Source organism: Zophobas morio, unplaced genomic scaffold, assembly GCF_036711695.1.
Source record: "Zophobas morio isolate AGI-343-1 ecotype UQ-CSIRO unplaced genomic scaffold, CSIRO_AGI_Zmor_V1 ptg000024l, whole genome shotgun sequence".
In the NCBI taxonomy this organism is placed as follows: domain Eukaryota; kingdom Metazoa; phylum Arthropoda; class Insecta; order Coleoptera; family Tenebrionidae; genus Zophobas; species Zophobas morio.
Genome location: NW_026972129.1, coordinates 9,533,134 through 9,549,417, shown reverse-complemented (window position 1 = coordinate 9,549,417; position 16,284 = coordinate 9,533,134). Strand labels below are relative to the sequence as shown.

At 31.4% G+C, this 16,284-nt stretch overlaps 2 protein-coding genes across 4 annotated transcripts; one reads left to right on the top strand and one right to left on the bottom strand.

Annotated features, from left to right (window-relative positions):
* Positions 1-1,411: 1,411 nt before the first annotated feature.
* Positions 1,412-16,109, bottom strand: LOC135135158 (uncharacterized). 3 transcript variants are annotated; one of them, XR_010281451.1, is made up of 4 exons: positions 16,031-16,109; positions 4,908-5,385; positions 4,482-4,849; positions 1,412-1,487 (listed from the first exon to the last, which is right to left on the bottom strand). XR_010281451.1 is itself a non-coding variant. In XM_064064155.1 (3 exons), the coding sequence occupies exons 1-3, from the start codon at positions 16,102-16,104 to the stop codon at positions 4,781-4,783; spliced, it is 621 nt and encodes a 206-aa protein (XP_063920225.1). In that variant the 5' UTR covers positions 16,105-16,109; the 3' UTR covers positions 4,345-4,780. The 3 variants fall into 3 exon arrangements, 2 of the variants coding, with proteins under 2 accessions (XP_063920225.1, XP_063920226.1); XM_064064155.1 differs by lacking the exon at positions 1,412-1,487 and having other exon boundaries at positions 4,345-4,849; XM_064064156.1 differs by lacking the exons at positions 1,412-1,487; positions 16,031-16,109 and adding an exon at positions 13,894-14,080 and having other exon boundaries at positions 4,345-4,849.
* LOC135135302 (uncharacterized) lies at positions 14,684-15,501 on the top strand. The gene has a single exon (XM_064064328.1). The coding sequence runs from the start codon at positions 14,782-14,784 to the stop codon at positions 15,391-15,393; it is 612 nt and encodes a 203-aa protein (XP_063920398.1). The 5' UTR covers positions 14,684-14,781; the 3' UTR covers positions 15,394-15,501.
* Positions 16,110-16,284: the final 175 nt, after the last annotated feature.

Here is a 16,284-nt window from a genome sequence, read left to right as displayed (position 1 = left end):
ATTCTTGTCTTGTGTATGAAGGTACATCAAAATTAGATGTACTTAAGAGCATTCCTTCCAGAGTTCGTCCTTGAGACCGGACAATTTGCCCTTGCTGTCAACACCGACTCACTTCTAATCGCATGTCATAAAAACGTCCAGCTTACCACCCCTATAGTAAGAATAATTTATGGATCCAACCCATTGAAAGACACTCATTTCTCTCGGTATCGGATTCTGTATAAATTCTTAACTAATAATTTGTATTTTGCCGTTATTTAATTTTTTTCTACCAGTGATATTATATAAGTAAAGTCGTTCGGTAATTAATAATTTAACTGTTAATAATGGTATTAAAATGTTTTATTTTAATTTACTTTTTACATAAATAGTTATTTATGCAACTACTGAGTAAAGTGTATCTTTTTTTTACGAGAAGGAAAATTTGTTGCACGAGCCGAAGGCGAGTGCATAAATCCGCCGAGTAAAAAAAAGCCACTTTACTCACGAGTCGCATACAAAATTTTTTTCGCGTTCGTAACAAAACTCAACACCCACCAACTTCAAAAACTTTTTATTTTGGAACATAGATATTAAATGTAGCCGTATTTGCTGTCTCGACAATTTTTTGTGTTTATGAATTATCATAGCAACGGCAGGCTTGTTTTATTCCGTTAAAAAATGACACGCTACGACACTTTTTTTCACTCAAATGCGTGAAAAAATGAACCGCTATGACACTTTTTTTCACGCTTCTATACCGCACTGTATAACACAAATCATACTGTCAAAACAAATTTTTTAAGTGTCTTAAGTTCGATAACTTACCTCACTCTAATAAAAAGCAAGTTAGTTGTAGTCTTAAAAAATTGGTCTAAAGAGTTTAGACAGTACTTCCCTCGCTGTCGGAAACGTGACGACTGCATGCCTATTATGGTTTTTTTCGCATTAGATTTCAAACAATTCGGTTTTATAGTTCTTGATTAAATCAATAAAATAAATTCACGCATACATTATTTTTTTTGGATTACCCTGTATATGCATATCCAAAAAATATGAATGTAATGATAAATTACAAGAAGAGACTCATCAAATTTTGTACATTTTAGATAGGATTATTCGGCAAACTTTTGAGGTGACGTCATCAATTTTTTGGAAGGGATAAGTAAATATCTGTTGACTAAAAATCTGTGGATAAATGTGTATCTGCTATAGCTAAGCAGGGTGAATCACTTCAACCTCATAATGAATTTATTCACAAGTTAATTGACAAAGAAGCATCAAATACTGTAAGTGTTAAATAACCAACTAGTAAACCTTCTTACTCTAATGCTGTTAGTAAAAAATCTTCTTCTATTCTTCAACCAAAAAACGACAAACAATCAGTGTCCATCACAAAAAAGATTTAATAAATAAAGTTGATCCGGTGAAATCTAAACTTGATATAGCTGCGGTGAGGACAAGTAGAAATGGAAGTCTCATTATAAGTTGTAACACAAATGATGAAACTGAAAAAATAAAAAATTTAATTTCTGAAAACCTAGTGGATTACAGTGTAAAAACATTACCAACTCCTAACCCTAGAGTAAGAGTTTCTGGTATTGATAATGATATTTCAGAGGGATCAATCGTAGATTACCTTGTATGTGGTAATAAAAATTTGTTTGGTGGTAACTCTATATATATATATACTGTTGAAACAGTATAAGCCTCTGCGTAATCATAATAAACTAAAGCAAGTTATAATAGAAGTTGATAAATTAACGTAGCACAAACTTATTGAAGCTGGTAAAGTATTAATTGGTTATGATTATTGCAGTGTGGGACGCTGTTGATATCCGTCGGTGTTTTAAATGTTCAGGTTTAACCATACTTCGCATCAGTGTAGTCAGACAAATCCCACATGTCCCAAATGTTCTGGTAATCATCTTTTAAAGGAATGTACAACTGATTTTCTAAAGTGAGTACATTGTGATAAATTCTACCTCTCACGAACGAATGAGTGAATGTTCATCTACTGTTTTGTGTGATTCATCGTCCTTATTATGTTATTATCAAAATGTTAGAGGCCTATGTACAAAAACACGTAACTTTTATTTATCTTCTATATCTGAATCTCATATTAATTTAATTGCTCTCTTCGAACTTGATTAAATGATGAAGAATTATTTGATCTAACAAGGTATAACGTTTTTCGGAAAGATCGCAATTATATGATAGCATGTGATAGCAATGATTACATAATTTTTTTCGATCTTTTAATGTCTATGTCTTATCTATATGGATCTGTTATTTATTGTTGGTGACTAACTGTGCTGATTTTGTCTTATCAACGTTAAATATAAGGTCATCTTCTAGTTCGTATAGATGCATCAACAGTTTTATATCCTTCTTTGACTTAAATCAATACAATAATGTATTAAACGGCAATAATAGACTCTTAGATCTAGTTTTAATTAACAACGAAATTCAATGTACTGTCTCAAAATCAGATGATCCATTCAGAAGAGAAGATGAACAACACCCTGCTTTAGAAATTGATTTGTTTTTGTCAAAAGCTCGCATTAAGAAATTTCGCACCTCATTTCATTCAGATTATAACTTCAAAAGATGCAACTTTATTTCGCTTTATGAAGCACTACTATCAGTAAATTGGTCTTTTCTTAATGGCTACTCCAACGTTGATGATGCACTTTCCTATCTCTACCTTATTATGGATCAAATTTTTCAGAAACACGTACCAAAGAAAAAAAATCCTACTGGTAATTACCCCATTTGGTTCAACAGTGATGTCATTAAGGATTTGAAATATAAAAACAAGGCCTGGAAAAAAATACAACAAATCTAAATCACAAAATGATTATTTAATATTTAAAACCATCAGAGCTCAGTTGAAATCCAAAATACGGGAAGCATACAATATTTATTTACAGCAAATGAATAATTATGTAAAATCGGATCTTAAAAATTTCTGGTAATTTATAAATGCAAAAAGAAATTCTAACTGTATTCCATCTAATATGACTCATAATGACAGAAATATATCCGATCCGGGCGATATTGTTGATAGCTTCGCAGAGCACTTTGCTCAATCATTTATAAAACATAACTCTTCTAGTCACCTTGGCTGTTCAAGTTTGATTAAAAATGTGTTAAATATTAAAATGTGTCAGCCAGGAATGTGTGTATAATGCCATAAAAAAACTTAAACCAAAAATGACTAATGGACCCGATCGAATGCCAGCTTTTATTATACGTGATTGCGCAAGTGTATTTGTGGAACCGTTAACCACTCTATTCAATCTAATTCTTAAAACTTTCACGTTCCCTCAAAAATGGAAAAGACAAAAATCTTATTTAAATTTATCAGGCTTTCAAACCCTCCAAATGGATTTTTATTTCTGGATAAGGAGCACTTTAAAATATTATATAGGTACACCAAAATGGCTTTTCATTAATGGGTCAGGATAAATAACTGGTAAAATAAAATAAAAAATTACCAAAATTCTTGTCTGAATAGGTTTCAAATTAGAATAAAAAATATTGTTAAACAAAAAAATTTAAACTATACATCTCTGACTATATTACCAAGTTTATCATCTAATAAGATTTGGTAAAATCTCTTAACATCTGTAACATATTCTGGTTTCCCCAAATTTACCCCATAAAAGAATATACCTTAATCCAGATTCATTAATGAATATTGTTTATTTTTCCATACTTTGTCTTCTTCGTCTACATGGATTCTGATAGCTTTATCTGTTTTTTCATAATATTCTAGTTTCGACCAGGACAATTAAACACTTTAAAAACCTATTCAAACCCCTCAGTTTTCAACATCCCAATACATATTTACAGAGTTAATAAAAAAAGTGAAAAATATTCCCCGTTTTCGTTCCGACTACAATCCGATCTATTCTTACAGCATCTACAGTTTTCATTAATCAAATCATCTACAGAATTAGAAGAAATATATTATATTTAATGTCTTTATTTCAATCACTTTATAAGTACGTTATTTATTTATTTATTATACAATTTTAATAATTATTTACTAAAACATTTTTTTCTGTCATAGAAAGTCTTCTTATTTTCATTCGTTTTCATTGGTGAAGAAAATTTAAAAAATCTGCAAGTACCCCATTCCTGTTCTGCTTATCTGTTCGTCTTTCAGAGAGGATTTAAATTTACTCCTAACTCTTGGTTAGGTAGAGCAATAACTCATATTATTGCTTGTTCATTCATTTAAATTCATAACATATACCAATTAGAATATGACAAATAAAATCTGAATGCAAATTTGAAAATGATGAATTTAAAATCTATTGATTTGAAAACTCGAAAATCAATAATTAAAATATATCGACTATTGAAATGTTGACTTTATTATATCCAAATATACATACAAATGTGACATATACAGTACAACATAAATTTAAAAAAGTTTGCAAAACATATATCTTTCTTTGTCAATTGTCAATCAAAAAAAGTCTCTAAATTACCTTTTTACCACCAATTTTCCTTTTCACTACCAATTTTCCCTTATTCAGGGGCGATAGTTCCCAAACCGCTGCTAATAATTTTAGTTCATTGTTACTGAACGCATTTTCACCTTCCCCGACACTGTCTTCAATGGAATGACACTTCTGTACGCTTGTATTCAGTTTGAGGAATAAATTCTTAACACACGGTGCGGTGTTAGGTGGAAGATCTATGTTCTTTATGGATTTTAAAAAATCGGAATATAGTTCACCTCTTTTTGATGGGTGAAACTCAGGAATTTTCGTTTCTTCAAATTTTGTTAATCCACTCGTACTAGTGCCATTTGGTTAAGCAAGAGGAGGTTCTTATATTTTTCTTCATTTTTGTCCTAAAAGGTGAAATTAAATAAAAAAAATGCATTAAAAGAAAAACATTACAATACTTACCAACTTATTTCGAAGATCACAGACTTCGACAGATTTTTCAAAAAGTGCTGCATTACATTTAGCGAGTTCTTCGTGTTGAAATATTAGCTGTCTATGTATACTATGCATCTCTTCGTGTTTATTATCTAGCATTTCGTGTATATTAATTAGCTTTGCTTGTGTATTTATGAGCTCTTTTTGCACAACGGTATGTTGTAATCGATTCTCTTCGAATTTATTATCGTAGTCTTGAATTTGCGCTTTATATTTTTTTATTTTGTCCTCAAGTTGATGTATTTTGTCTTTTGTCGTCGCAGATAAACATTTATAATCTTCTGTGCATTGGTTTCTCTGTTGCTGCAAGGCGTCAATTGTGTTTTTCACTTTATCTTCTCTTCTGGTCATTAAATCAAATTGTAGCTGGTGTTTGCTAATTATTTCTCTTAGAAATTCGTTTTCAATCTCCAAGAGCCTGATGTTACTGTCCGCCATTTTTCTCCTATATAATTATAATTAGAGTGCATATATAAATTACTGTAGTGATGATAATACTTAAACTTAAATGGACAATATATCATACTCGTAAGTTTTACATTGGTATATCTAATTATAAAATTTATGTTAAATAAAACAAATGCAACTATGTATCTATTTTTATTACTTCCTGTTATTGACCATGACATAGTTGTTTTTTTACATTCTTACAAACGTATAATACATATGATACTCTTCCAATGAAAACAAATCGACTGACACCTCAATCGTCAAAATTGGCTCGATAAAAACGATTCTGTTGTAAGATTACATACAAATAAGTGTTCATTAAAAAGGATAATGGTCAAATCTGGGTTAATTATAAAAGAGCCGCCTTATAGAAGTTTTGAAAACATAATATACCCTATGACCCTTTTGGGATGACCTAATTCGTCAAAATTGGTTCCCTAAAACACGTCGGGGAAAAGCACGAGTGCTGGAAAGTCAAATTCCCACATCCTGGTGAGTTCGGGAATGTGATAAAAAAAATCCGAGTGCAAAAAATTAAAAACACGAAATAGCATGTCATGTTGATGATGATATACCTATGTACTTATAACATACAAGTTTTTCCGAGATGCAATCCAAATTGAACAAATTTATTGCAATCATTGAATTTGCTATTTTGATCACATTGATAGATGACACTACAAAACATTATGCCTATTTTCCAATTGTGAGTCCATTACACCATTGGCATATGTCGGTAGAAATGTTTTAAAACGACCAATAAGAAATGAGTATCCAATCACACAGTTCTTCCAGTTAGAACAGTATCGCCTAAAATAGTACAGTGCAGTTCTTATTAATTATACTGAGCTTAATTAAGCTGCTATTTACGTAGAAACAAACGAAAGGTCGAAATATTTCCAAGTATTTCGGGAATCGTATGATATGTATTAGCGATTTCTGCAAACTTTATATTAACTAACTAGCTAACCCGGTGAACTTCGTTTCACCTACAATTTAATTTTGAATCTGCAAAACCGAATGCTTTGAAAACTTGCAGATGTTTTAAACATATGATAAGCATAATAAATTTTTATTCAAAATATATTTACTTATGCTCTCCAAAAAATTGATGACGTCAGCCCAAAATTTGTCAAATGAATCCTATCTAAAATATCCAAAATAGGATGAGTCTGTACTTGTGATTTATTATTCCATTCATATTTTTTAGATTTGCTTATATAGGGTGACTCAAAAAAATTAATGAATGGGTGAATTAATTTTATTGATTTAATCAGGAACTGCAAAACCGAATGTTCTGAAATCTTGGAGATGCTTTAATGTTATCATAAGCATGGTAATTTTTTGACTAAAATGTATTTGTTCATTCCCCCTAAAAAATTGGTGACGTCACTTGAAAATTTTGCTGAATAAATCCTATCTGAAATGTGCAAAATATGATGAGTTTTTACTTGTGATTTATCACTGCATTTATATTTTTTTAGTTTTGCTTAAACGGGGTGTCCCAAAACAATTAATCACTGGGTCAATTTATTTTATTGACTGAATCAAGAATTGCAAAACTGAAAATTTTGAAATATTGCAGACGTTTTGAAGTTACTGTAAGCATGGTAGCTTTTTAAACAAAATATATCTGTTTATCAAACCCAAAAACTTGATGACATCATCTCAAAATTTTGCCGAATAAATCCTATCTCAAATGTGCAAAAAATCTTCAGTATATATTCGTAATTTATCATTGCATTCATATTTTTATTTCCCGAGCGTAAGCAAAGGAAGTATTGTAATCGAGTCCGTCGGCCGACTCTCTACTTTTACCTTTTCTTGATCTTTCATGATCCCTAGAAGACGAAGAAATAGGTCTCCTATTTCCATCTGTCTGTCCGTCTGTCCGTCTGTCTGCCATCCCGGATTTTTATTAGACAGATAATCTCCGAAAGTACTCGACCGATTGTTGTGAAATTTTGTACTTATATTAGGAATAACATGTAGATGGTAAAACGCTAACCAAAATTTGTCTAATCATACCGACCACTAATGAGATGACGTCACTTCAAAATTATACATAGTAAATCGGTTTTAAATTGTATAAAATAACATAGTGTTTTACGACTCCGAATTGAGTTTCTACCCGAAACGCCCAGATTATTGGAAAAAAATCAAAATTATAAAACAACATTTTGAAATTTAATTTTGAATCGGCTAACCGGAATGTTTTGAAATGTTGCAGATATTTTAAGGCTATAAAGAGCATCATAAATCTTTAGTTAAAATATATTTGGTTATCCCCTCCAAAAACTTGATGACGTCAGTTCAAAAGTTTGCCGAATAAATCCTATCTAGAATGTGCAAAATATGATGAGTATGTACTTGTGATATATCACTCCATTAATATTTTTTGGATTTGCATATACAGGGTAATTAAAAAAAATAATTAATGAGTAAATGTATTTTACTGATTTACTCAGGAATTACAAAACCGAATGCTTTGAAATCTTAAAGATGTTTTAAAATTATCATAAGCATGGTAAATGTTTTATCAAAATGTATTTGGTCGTCCCCCCTAAAATAATTTATGACGTCACCACAAAATTGTGTTGAATAAATTCTACCTAAAATGTACAAAATATGGTGAGTTTCTTCTTGTGATTTATTATTCCATTCAAATTTTTTCGTTTTCCATATACAGGGTGACTCAAAAAAATTAATGAATGCGTAAATTTATTTTATTGAGTTAATCAGGAACAACAAAACCGAATGCTTTGAAATCTTGCAGATGTTTTAAGGTTGTAAAGAGCATAATAAATGTTTAGTCAAAATATATTTGCTTATCCCCTCAAAAAAATTGTTGACGTCAGATCGAAAGTTTGCCGAATAAATCCTATCTAAACTGTACAAAATATGATGAGTCTGTACTTGTTATTTATCACTCCATTTATATTTTTGTGATTTGTATATACAGGGTAACTCAAAAAAATTAATGAATGCGTAAATTTATTTTATTGATTTACTCAGGAACCACAAAACCGAATGCTTTGAAATCTTGATGATTCTTTAAAGTTGTCATAAGCCTGGTAAGTTTTTGATCAAAATGTATTTGCTCATCTCCCCTAAAAAATTTATAACATCACCACAAAATTTCGCTGAATAAATCCTATCTAAAATGTACAAAATATGATGAGTCTCTCCTTGTGATTTATCACTCCATTCATATTTTTTGGATTTGCATATACAGGGTAACCCAAAAAAATTAATGAATGCGTAAATATATTTTATTGATTTAATCAGGAACTACAGAACCGAATGTTTTGAAATCTTGCAAATGTTTTAAGGTTATAAAGAGCATAATAAATTTTTAGTCAAAATATATGTGGTTATCTTCTCCAAAAAACTGATGACGTCAGCTCAAAAGTTTGCCGAATAAATCCTGTCTAGAATATACAAAATATTATGAGTCTGTACTTGTAGTTTATCATTCCATTCACATTTTTTGAATTTGCATATACCGAGTGACTCAAAAAAATAATGAATGCGTAAATTTATTTTATTGGTTTACTCATGAACTACAAAACCGAATGCTTTGAAATCCACTGCGAAAAAAAAAACATAATAGTCGTCACGTTTCCGACAGCGAGGAAAGTACTGTCTAAACTCTTTAGACCAATTTTTTAGATTTGCTTTTACAGTGACTTAAAAAAATATATGGATCAGTCAATTTATTTTATTGAATAACTCAAGAGTTGCAGAAATGAATACTTTGAGATCTTGCAGACGTTTTAAAGTTATTGTAAGCATGGTAAATTGTTAATCATTAAAAATTGGTGGGACGGCTCACTTGATTTACGCAGATAATTTTGGAGATACAATACAGTTATTTTTAGTATTAGTTACACTGCACCAATCCAAGGTGATATACGTGTTGATTGTAAATGTTGATTTGGTCATCACAAAATTGTGTGAAGAAAAGACGCAACTCGAAAATGCTGAATATGTTTCATTATACTTTTGGTGCGAAGGAAGTTCTATCGAAAAAACGTTCGATCAGTTGTTTGACAATGGTTGATATAAATAAAACTCAGTAGATGCTCAAATATCAAATCAAAATATTTCTAGTTTTTCTAGATGATGCTAATACTTCAGTAAGTAAAACTTGATGCTCAAGTAGCATCTCGATACAACAAAAAAGGAAAACAGTGACAGTGGTTAACCATCAAGGCAAAAATCGGGTCCCCAAAATATAAGTCAGTATGGGGTAGACACCTTGAGATGGGAATCTCTATGGCCAGTGTTAGAAAAAACGTACTGCACAATTTATGCATAAATAAAAGTTAATTACCTGAAAAGTTTTCGATATTCCCGCTGCTAATGTGTTTTTCAAACTGAATGCACCTTTTGATGACGTTCCACGTTCATGAAAGTCCCCGTATTTAGTCAAAACTCACTCTTACAACGATCCTGCTCGTTTTCTAAGCTGCTTTACAGACAGCTCAGTTATTTGCCACGCCGATGCTCATTTTTAGATTAAATGCTCACAAAACGCGTAGATGTTCAATATGTGTCCGGGGAGATACAATGTTTCCAAGTAGGTACTCAGTACATAGAGTAATAATAAAGTAGGTACTTCGTACTTCGAATACTATCGAATCTACTCAGTTGTATTCATACCACCCAATGTCTCGCTTCAATGTTTGACTATTATGTTGATTATGAGCACGACGCTGATCAATTTCCGTATCCGAATTACCCATGAAATAAATCATTGCGATTTGTACCTGAGGTAGTTCGTCGCACATTTCATTGACTTCGTGGACCTATGTCAGCTTGTCGTCTTCTCGGCGTTGTAATGAACTTCATAAAACGACACAGAATTATTTTCGCAGTCAATCAAATCTGTAAATTTTGTCTTGAGAATTTTAAAATACTGAAAACTTCAAATCAAATCCTCGAATAACGGTAAAGTTTGAGGTTTTGTCGAAACCAACAAAGTGAACATAGGTAAATAGAATGGCAGATCAAAATTAATAAGAAACTTTCGCAATGCGTAACTGAATTCACTTTAACGAACACTTTTCTTGAAATAAACGACGTTTTTTGTTACGAAAAAACAAACAACGACTTGAAATGCAATAATACTTTTCACAATCGCACGGAAGAAATAGTTTTGTGTGACACGTCAGTCAGGCGACAGGTCCGTCAGGCATGGCCAACTATTCAAATTTTTTCGAAGTGGCGATTCCCGTGCAAAAGAAATTATTTTCCCTGTTTTCCTGCTTTTCTCTTGAAATTTTTCCAGAATTTTCTTTGCTATAAACCTAGCGGAGCCCGAGACCTTTCCAACGAATGCAAAACCGTGGAAATCGGTTCGTGCGTTCTGGAGTTATAGCGTCAGGAAGGAAAACCCGACTTATTTTTATATATGTATTAGATATGGATTAAATAAATTTTTTTTAATAAATAAAAAAATGACAAATACTAAAAAAAGTAAAATTGTAGCAGAGTATTATACATCATTAAAGACAAGACAACCATATGAAACCCAACAATTTAAAAATAGTTACAAGTCTTTTAGTCTTGATAAAAAACTAAATATACCAAAAAATATCAATGAAGTAACTCAAATGAGAAATCGTAATTTTGCTATTGAATATCTCAATTCGACTGTAAATAAAAAACTAACAAAGACGGAATTTTGCAAATCTAAAAATATTTCCAGAAATTCCCTCAACATGGGGCTAAATTCAGATATATTGGGAATCCCTCTTCAAATATTTATGCTTTTATTATTAAATAATAAATTTCTCCTGACTGACATGTATAGTTACTTTATTGAAGGAAAATTTAAGTTTTTCTACGGAGGCAAAGTGCCCGTAAACAGTGATTATTGGGAAGAAGAAGTAAAGACGAAAAAGGAAGAAAAATTGAAACAGTATGAAAAGTTGGCGCTCAAAGTAATATTTCCTGAAGATGTTTTGAAAAATTAAAGATAGATTGTTCGCAAGAAATAGATTCTGTTTATGAAGATTTCGCAACTGTTGGTATCGTGACTGGAGTGCAAAACGGCATTCCGCAATTTGCACATACATCCTTTGCCGTCCGTAATAATGTACGTCTCTTCTTTGACATGTTAACTGCCAAAAATTCACCGGTTCATATCGCGATTTTATACAGAAATTTTGATGAAATGGAGAAATATAGATATTTTCTTCCTAGTTTCTTCTGAAGTAACATTTTCGGATTCATAACTTTTACGAAATTTACTTTCTTCTATGACACAAAATTTCATCTAATGACACAAAATTTAAATTTTCGAAAAATTATTTTAACATTGTCCCAAATTTTAATTAGTTGATGGTCAGATAAATGCAAACTCGATTAGTCATTTTTTTATAATAAATTTGTATCTGCATTTCTTGAAAAGGTGGAGATGTTCTAAAAAAAGATTTAGGTAAATTTCTGGACCAAAGTACTTATTTTTATTTGTAACATATTGGATTATAGACTCTTTCCTGCACATCAGAACAACGAATTTAAACAGCAACCTGGCGTTGTAATTTCCAACCTCCACAAAGTATATCTGAGGGGAATCATGTTTTTAACCACAAATTTTAAGACATGGATGAATACCGCCAGCTCACCTGGACAACATCAACATAGGAGTATTTTAAGGTACTTTTAAACTTTAATATTTCACAATATCGTAAAATATTTGAAATTGCAGGAAAACACACCTACGCTAAACGAATTCCAAAGAATATCTAGGCAATCAATAGGAACTTCATCGTATCAGTAGCTACAAACGGTCCCTAGAATCTGAAATAACTATAGAAAACAGTATGATGTCATTGAAAATTATCTTGATCAAAGTGATCTTTGGATGGCCAAACCATCTACAGGTAACGTCTGTTAATACATTAACACATTTCAGTCAAAGGACACTTTAATTAAGATAGTTTTCCATTGCACAGTTAATTTTAGTGTCGTACTTAAAAATTTTGAAATGTGAAGTGCCATGATACTTTGTAATTTAATTATATATCAAAATTAGCAAGAAACGACGCAAGGATCTTGTCCATCGTCGAATGTTTTTCTCTCTTCGTTTACGTAAGTTTTGTACTAAGCTGTATTTCTCTACGAGAGTCAAAGTGACCGTTCGTTTATATTTGTTCAGTGTTTTGAGCATTTCGTAATGACTTCCCCAAAATGCACTCTTTTGACAAACTGGCAAAGTTTGGTTCAAAGGAAAACTGGGAAATTAATTGTGAGCAAATGCTAAAGATGCTACAAGCATCGCATCTACGGATGTTAGTTGTCTTAATGAAAATTGGCACACAGGTGACAAAATATTTAACAAAACTAATGCACATAAATGAAATAAATTCATTTTGGGAAAATGATTGTTGATATAAGGTACATACAAGTACTACAAGTTACGTCTTAAGTTGAGCAAAAATATCGAATACTGACGCCAACCTTACCCCAAACAACTGATTATAATAACCCTATGTTTTCCAAGAGTAATCAAATGTGTACTCGTACATTGTAAATATGTAAATAATGCAGTTATTTTGTATATAATAAAATAAATTGTTAAATTGTTTTAATTTATTTGGTTTTTATTTTGTTAAAAAAAAAAGAAAAATATATAGGAGTATATAATAACTGCAGAGCAAGAATTTTTATAGCAGAATGCATAGTGGTGGACCTCAAATTTGGAAAAACACCCTTAAAACAAAATATGGAGGACAAAAATCGTTTATTCCGTATTGTTACGTTTTGCGTTCGGCGTGGATGAAACTCAACAATTTATTTCTTTACAAGACTAATTACTAGAAATCATATTTTGGTAAAATTCTCAGGGGCGGCTGGTGAAGGCACCCCCCCCCCCCCCCCCCAATTACAACGTCTACAAATACACTGGACATCGCAAAATATTGAAATTAATTAGCACTTTGATTGATATAATTTTATTTATTGAAATGTGGTATCTAACGTTCATTTCACCTCATTTCAAAAAATTGGAAATGCAGTCCTACTGTTATTATTAATTAGTATGCACATCTATTCTTTTTTAATAATGTTAATAATGTTAACACTCCCACACTCCGACTGTTTTTAATAGCTGGAAAAATTTTAATCTAAATGTTTACAATGTTGACAAATAGAAAGAGAGACCAATACAATAAACGAATTGTTTACTTATCGCCTGACTTGGGTAAAGTGCGGTATGTTGAAAAAACATACCGCACCAAACCCATGATGTCATTTATTAATTCCCCACCCAAAAACGAAATGTTTACCGTGGCTACGATTATCTGTGGTTATATGCCCAGGGAAAATTCCTATAATGTAAGGGTACATATTTACATATTTAAAAATATAATTGCAGCACTTAATTCAGATGTGAAAATCTGAGGAAAACGCGAAATTTATCATTTTCCACAATTACGGTTTGATAAATAAAAATCGTTTTTTGGGTCATATTTATGTTAAAAGCATTACCTACCTACGTTGCAATTTCCACGTTTGTGTCACGCTACATATGCACATGAATGGGTATTTCAAATAGACTTTATATGTACTTCAAAAATTTAAAAATTCTACCAAAATTTATGAGTGTAATATCAAAATTCGTAAAAAAAATTTCACAATATTGTTTATGCAGAGCAACGTCCATACACTGCGGACGTGGACGTTGCTCTTCACACTCATCTCATCATATAAACAATTAGCTAAACTATTTTCAACCTTTGAAGGTTTTTAGAAGGTGTTGTAAGATTTTAGAATAGACAATTTCATTATTTGTATCCTCCACTTATGTTATTTGTGTGTAGATCTGAATAAAAATAAATAACTAACAATACTTTTAAAATATTGAAGACTATTCACATTTCGTTGAACCTAAGACTAAATTCTTACGATATTTTTTTTACGTGTATCTATATTTTTATAAATTACTTTATTCTTCTTTTCACTGTACACTCAGTTATTGCATATTGATGTTTGACTTTTTTTTAATGCACAATCAAGGGGTTTCTTTGGATGAAAAAAATTGTTCATAATTAACTAAATACCTAAATTTATACAGTGTGAAACAGTGAAAGTGACCAAAAGTAACGAAACTATTACGAATCCTGAACGTGCCTTATACTGGCACTAGTTAGGCAACCCATTTTACCAATACGTTGTTATCGTCTGTATCAATTTTTATGTCATATCATTGTACACCAACGCAACCCTACTATTTGCTGACTTTTATTTTTGTACTTCAAACTCTTGATATTGCTCCTGCGTACTTTGCTCGTGCAATTAAATTAAGTTACTGGAATAATTTGAGTGAGTGTGCGCATAGCAGCGTTGGTGTGTAAACTAACCATAAAGTAATGTGCTTGTCATGTTGATACCCGGCTTTCATTTGTTTAGTGTCGCAACAACCATTTTGAGAGTGTTTACAACAGTTGCACCGATTACACCAATTACACCGATTGCTTCCCGAAAAATGTCTAACCCCGAAAATTTTAAAGAGGCCAAATCAATCTACGATTTTAGTGCGAAGGATATTAAAGGGGAAGTGATTTCGCTGGAAAAATACAAAGATCATGTGTGCATCATCGTAAACGTTGCATCGCAGTGTGGTTACACGAAAAATAATTATGCAGAACTTGTGGATCTTTACAACGAGTATGGAGAGACCAAAGGGTTAAGGATTTTGGCATTTCCGTGCAACCAGTTTGCCGGTCAAGAGCCTGGAAGTAATGAAGAAATTTGTCAATTCGTTTCAAGTAAAAATGTTACTTTTGACGTTTTTGAAAAAGTAAATGTCAATGGGAATGATGCACATCCTCTTTGGAAGTACTTGAAACATAAACAAGGGGGAACTTTGGGAGATTTTATTAAATGGAATTTCACCAAGTTTATCATTGACAAGAATGGGCAACCAGTGGAGAGACATGGACCAAGCACTAATCCCAAAGATTTGGTCAAGTCCCTAGAAAAGTACTGGTGATTTTTATACTTTGGGATGTACTCATAAAATATTCAGATAATTGTTAAAAATGCTATGTTTTATTATTTATGTATGGCAGCAATATTAATAAATCGTTTACAATAGAAAGTTGATTGTTATTCATTTCGATGTACTGAATACATGTAAGCAATTACTTGATTTTTGTGGAATCATTGAGTTACACAATATGTTATCATAAAAAATCTCTAGTCGTAAATTTAATTTTAGTAACAGAGATAGTAAATACACTCAATAAAGTGAAAAAATGTGAAAGTATCTAAAACGCTATTTATTTACACTAAATAATTTAAACCACAATATTTTTACGTTGTATATAGTGTGATTCACGTATAATCTGTGGTGTAATAATGAGCCCAACAGGATTGGAAACGCAACCCAGAATACATCTCAATGCATTCACCTTTTTAAACCGCAGCAAGTTATGTTTAATAACTTGGTAGGTAATTAATATATATGGATGGTCAGCATGTCACCTATTTCAAGTTGTGTCAGAAACCTAAACATTATTCCCAGCTTAAATATACGATCAAGAAATATATTACATATTAAACTAAGTAATTAATTAAACATTCAGAACTTTACTGAATATTTATATAAAACTTAAAAATAAATTTACCAGATTTCCGACAGTGTCTGGAATTGCATCGTCGCCTTGGTTAGGTTTATTATGTCTCGCGAATCACCTTGCATAATGTACTTAAACACTATGTAATAATTTATTATCTTTGAAGGTAAACCACGTCTCGCCTAGTTATGTTTAATTTTAGATACCTACACCAATCAAGACATAGTTGTTCCACAACATAATTAAAACGTTATTAGAACTGCTTTTAGAAACGCAAAAGAAAAGTCAGGTAAAAACTTGTATGT

Bases quoted from the DNA above. Each gene is read 5' to 3' on its own strand.
- LOC135135158 (XM_064064155.1), bottom strand. From the start codon at position 16,104: ATGCAAGGTGATTCGCGAGACATAATAAACCTAACCAAGGCGACGATG. The intron at 5,386-16,030 runs GTAAATTTATTT...ATAATTATATAG, and splicing joins CAGACACTGTCGGAAATCTG to GAGAAAAATGGCGGACAGTA. The intron at 4,850-4,907 runs GTAAGTATTGTA...TTCACCTTTTAG, and splicing joins GTGATCTTCGAAATAAGTTG to GACAAAAATGAAGAAAAATA.
- LOC135135302 (XM_064064328.1), top strand. From the start codon at position 14,782: ATGTTGATACCCGGCTTTCATTTGTTTAGTGTCGCAACAACCATTTTG.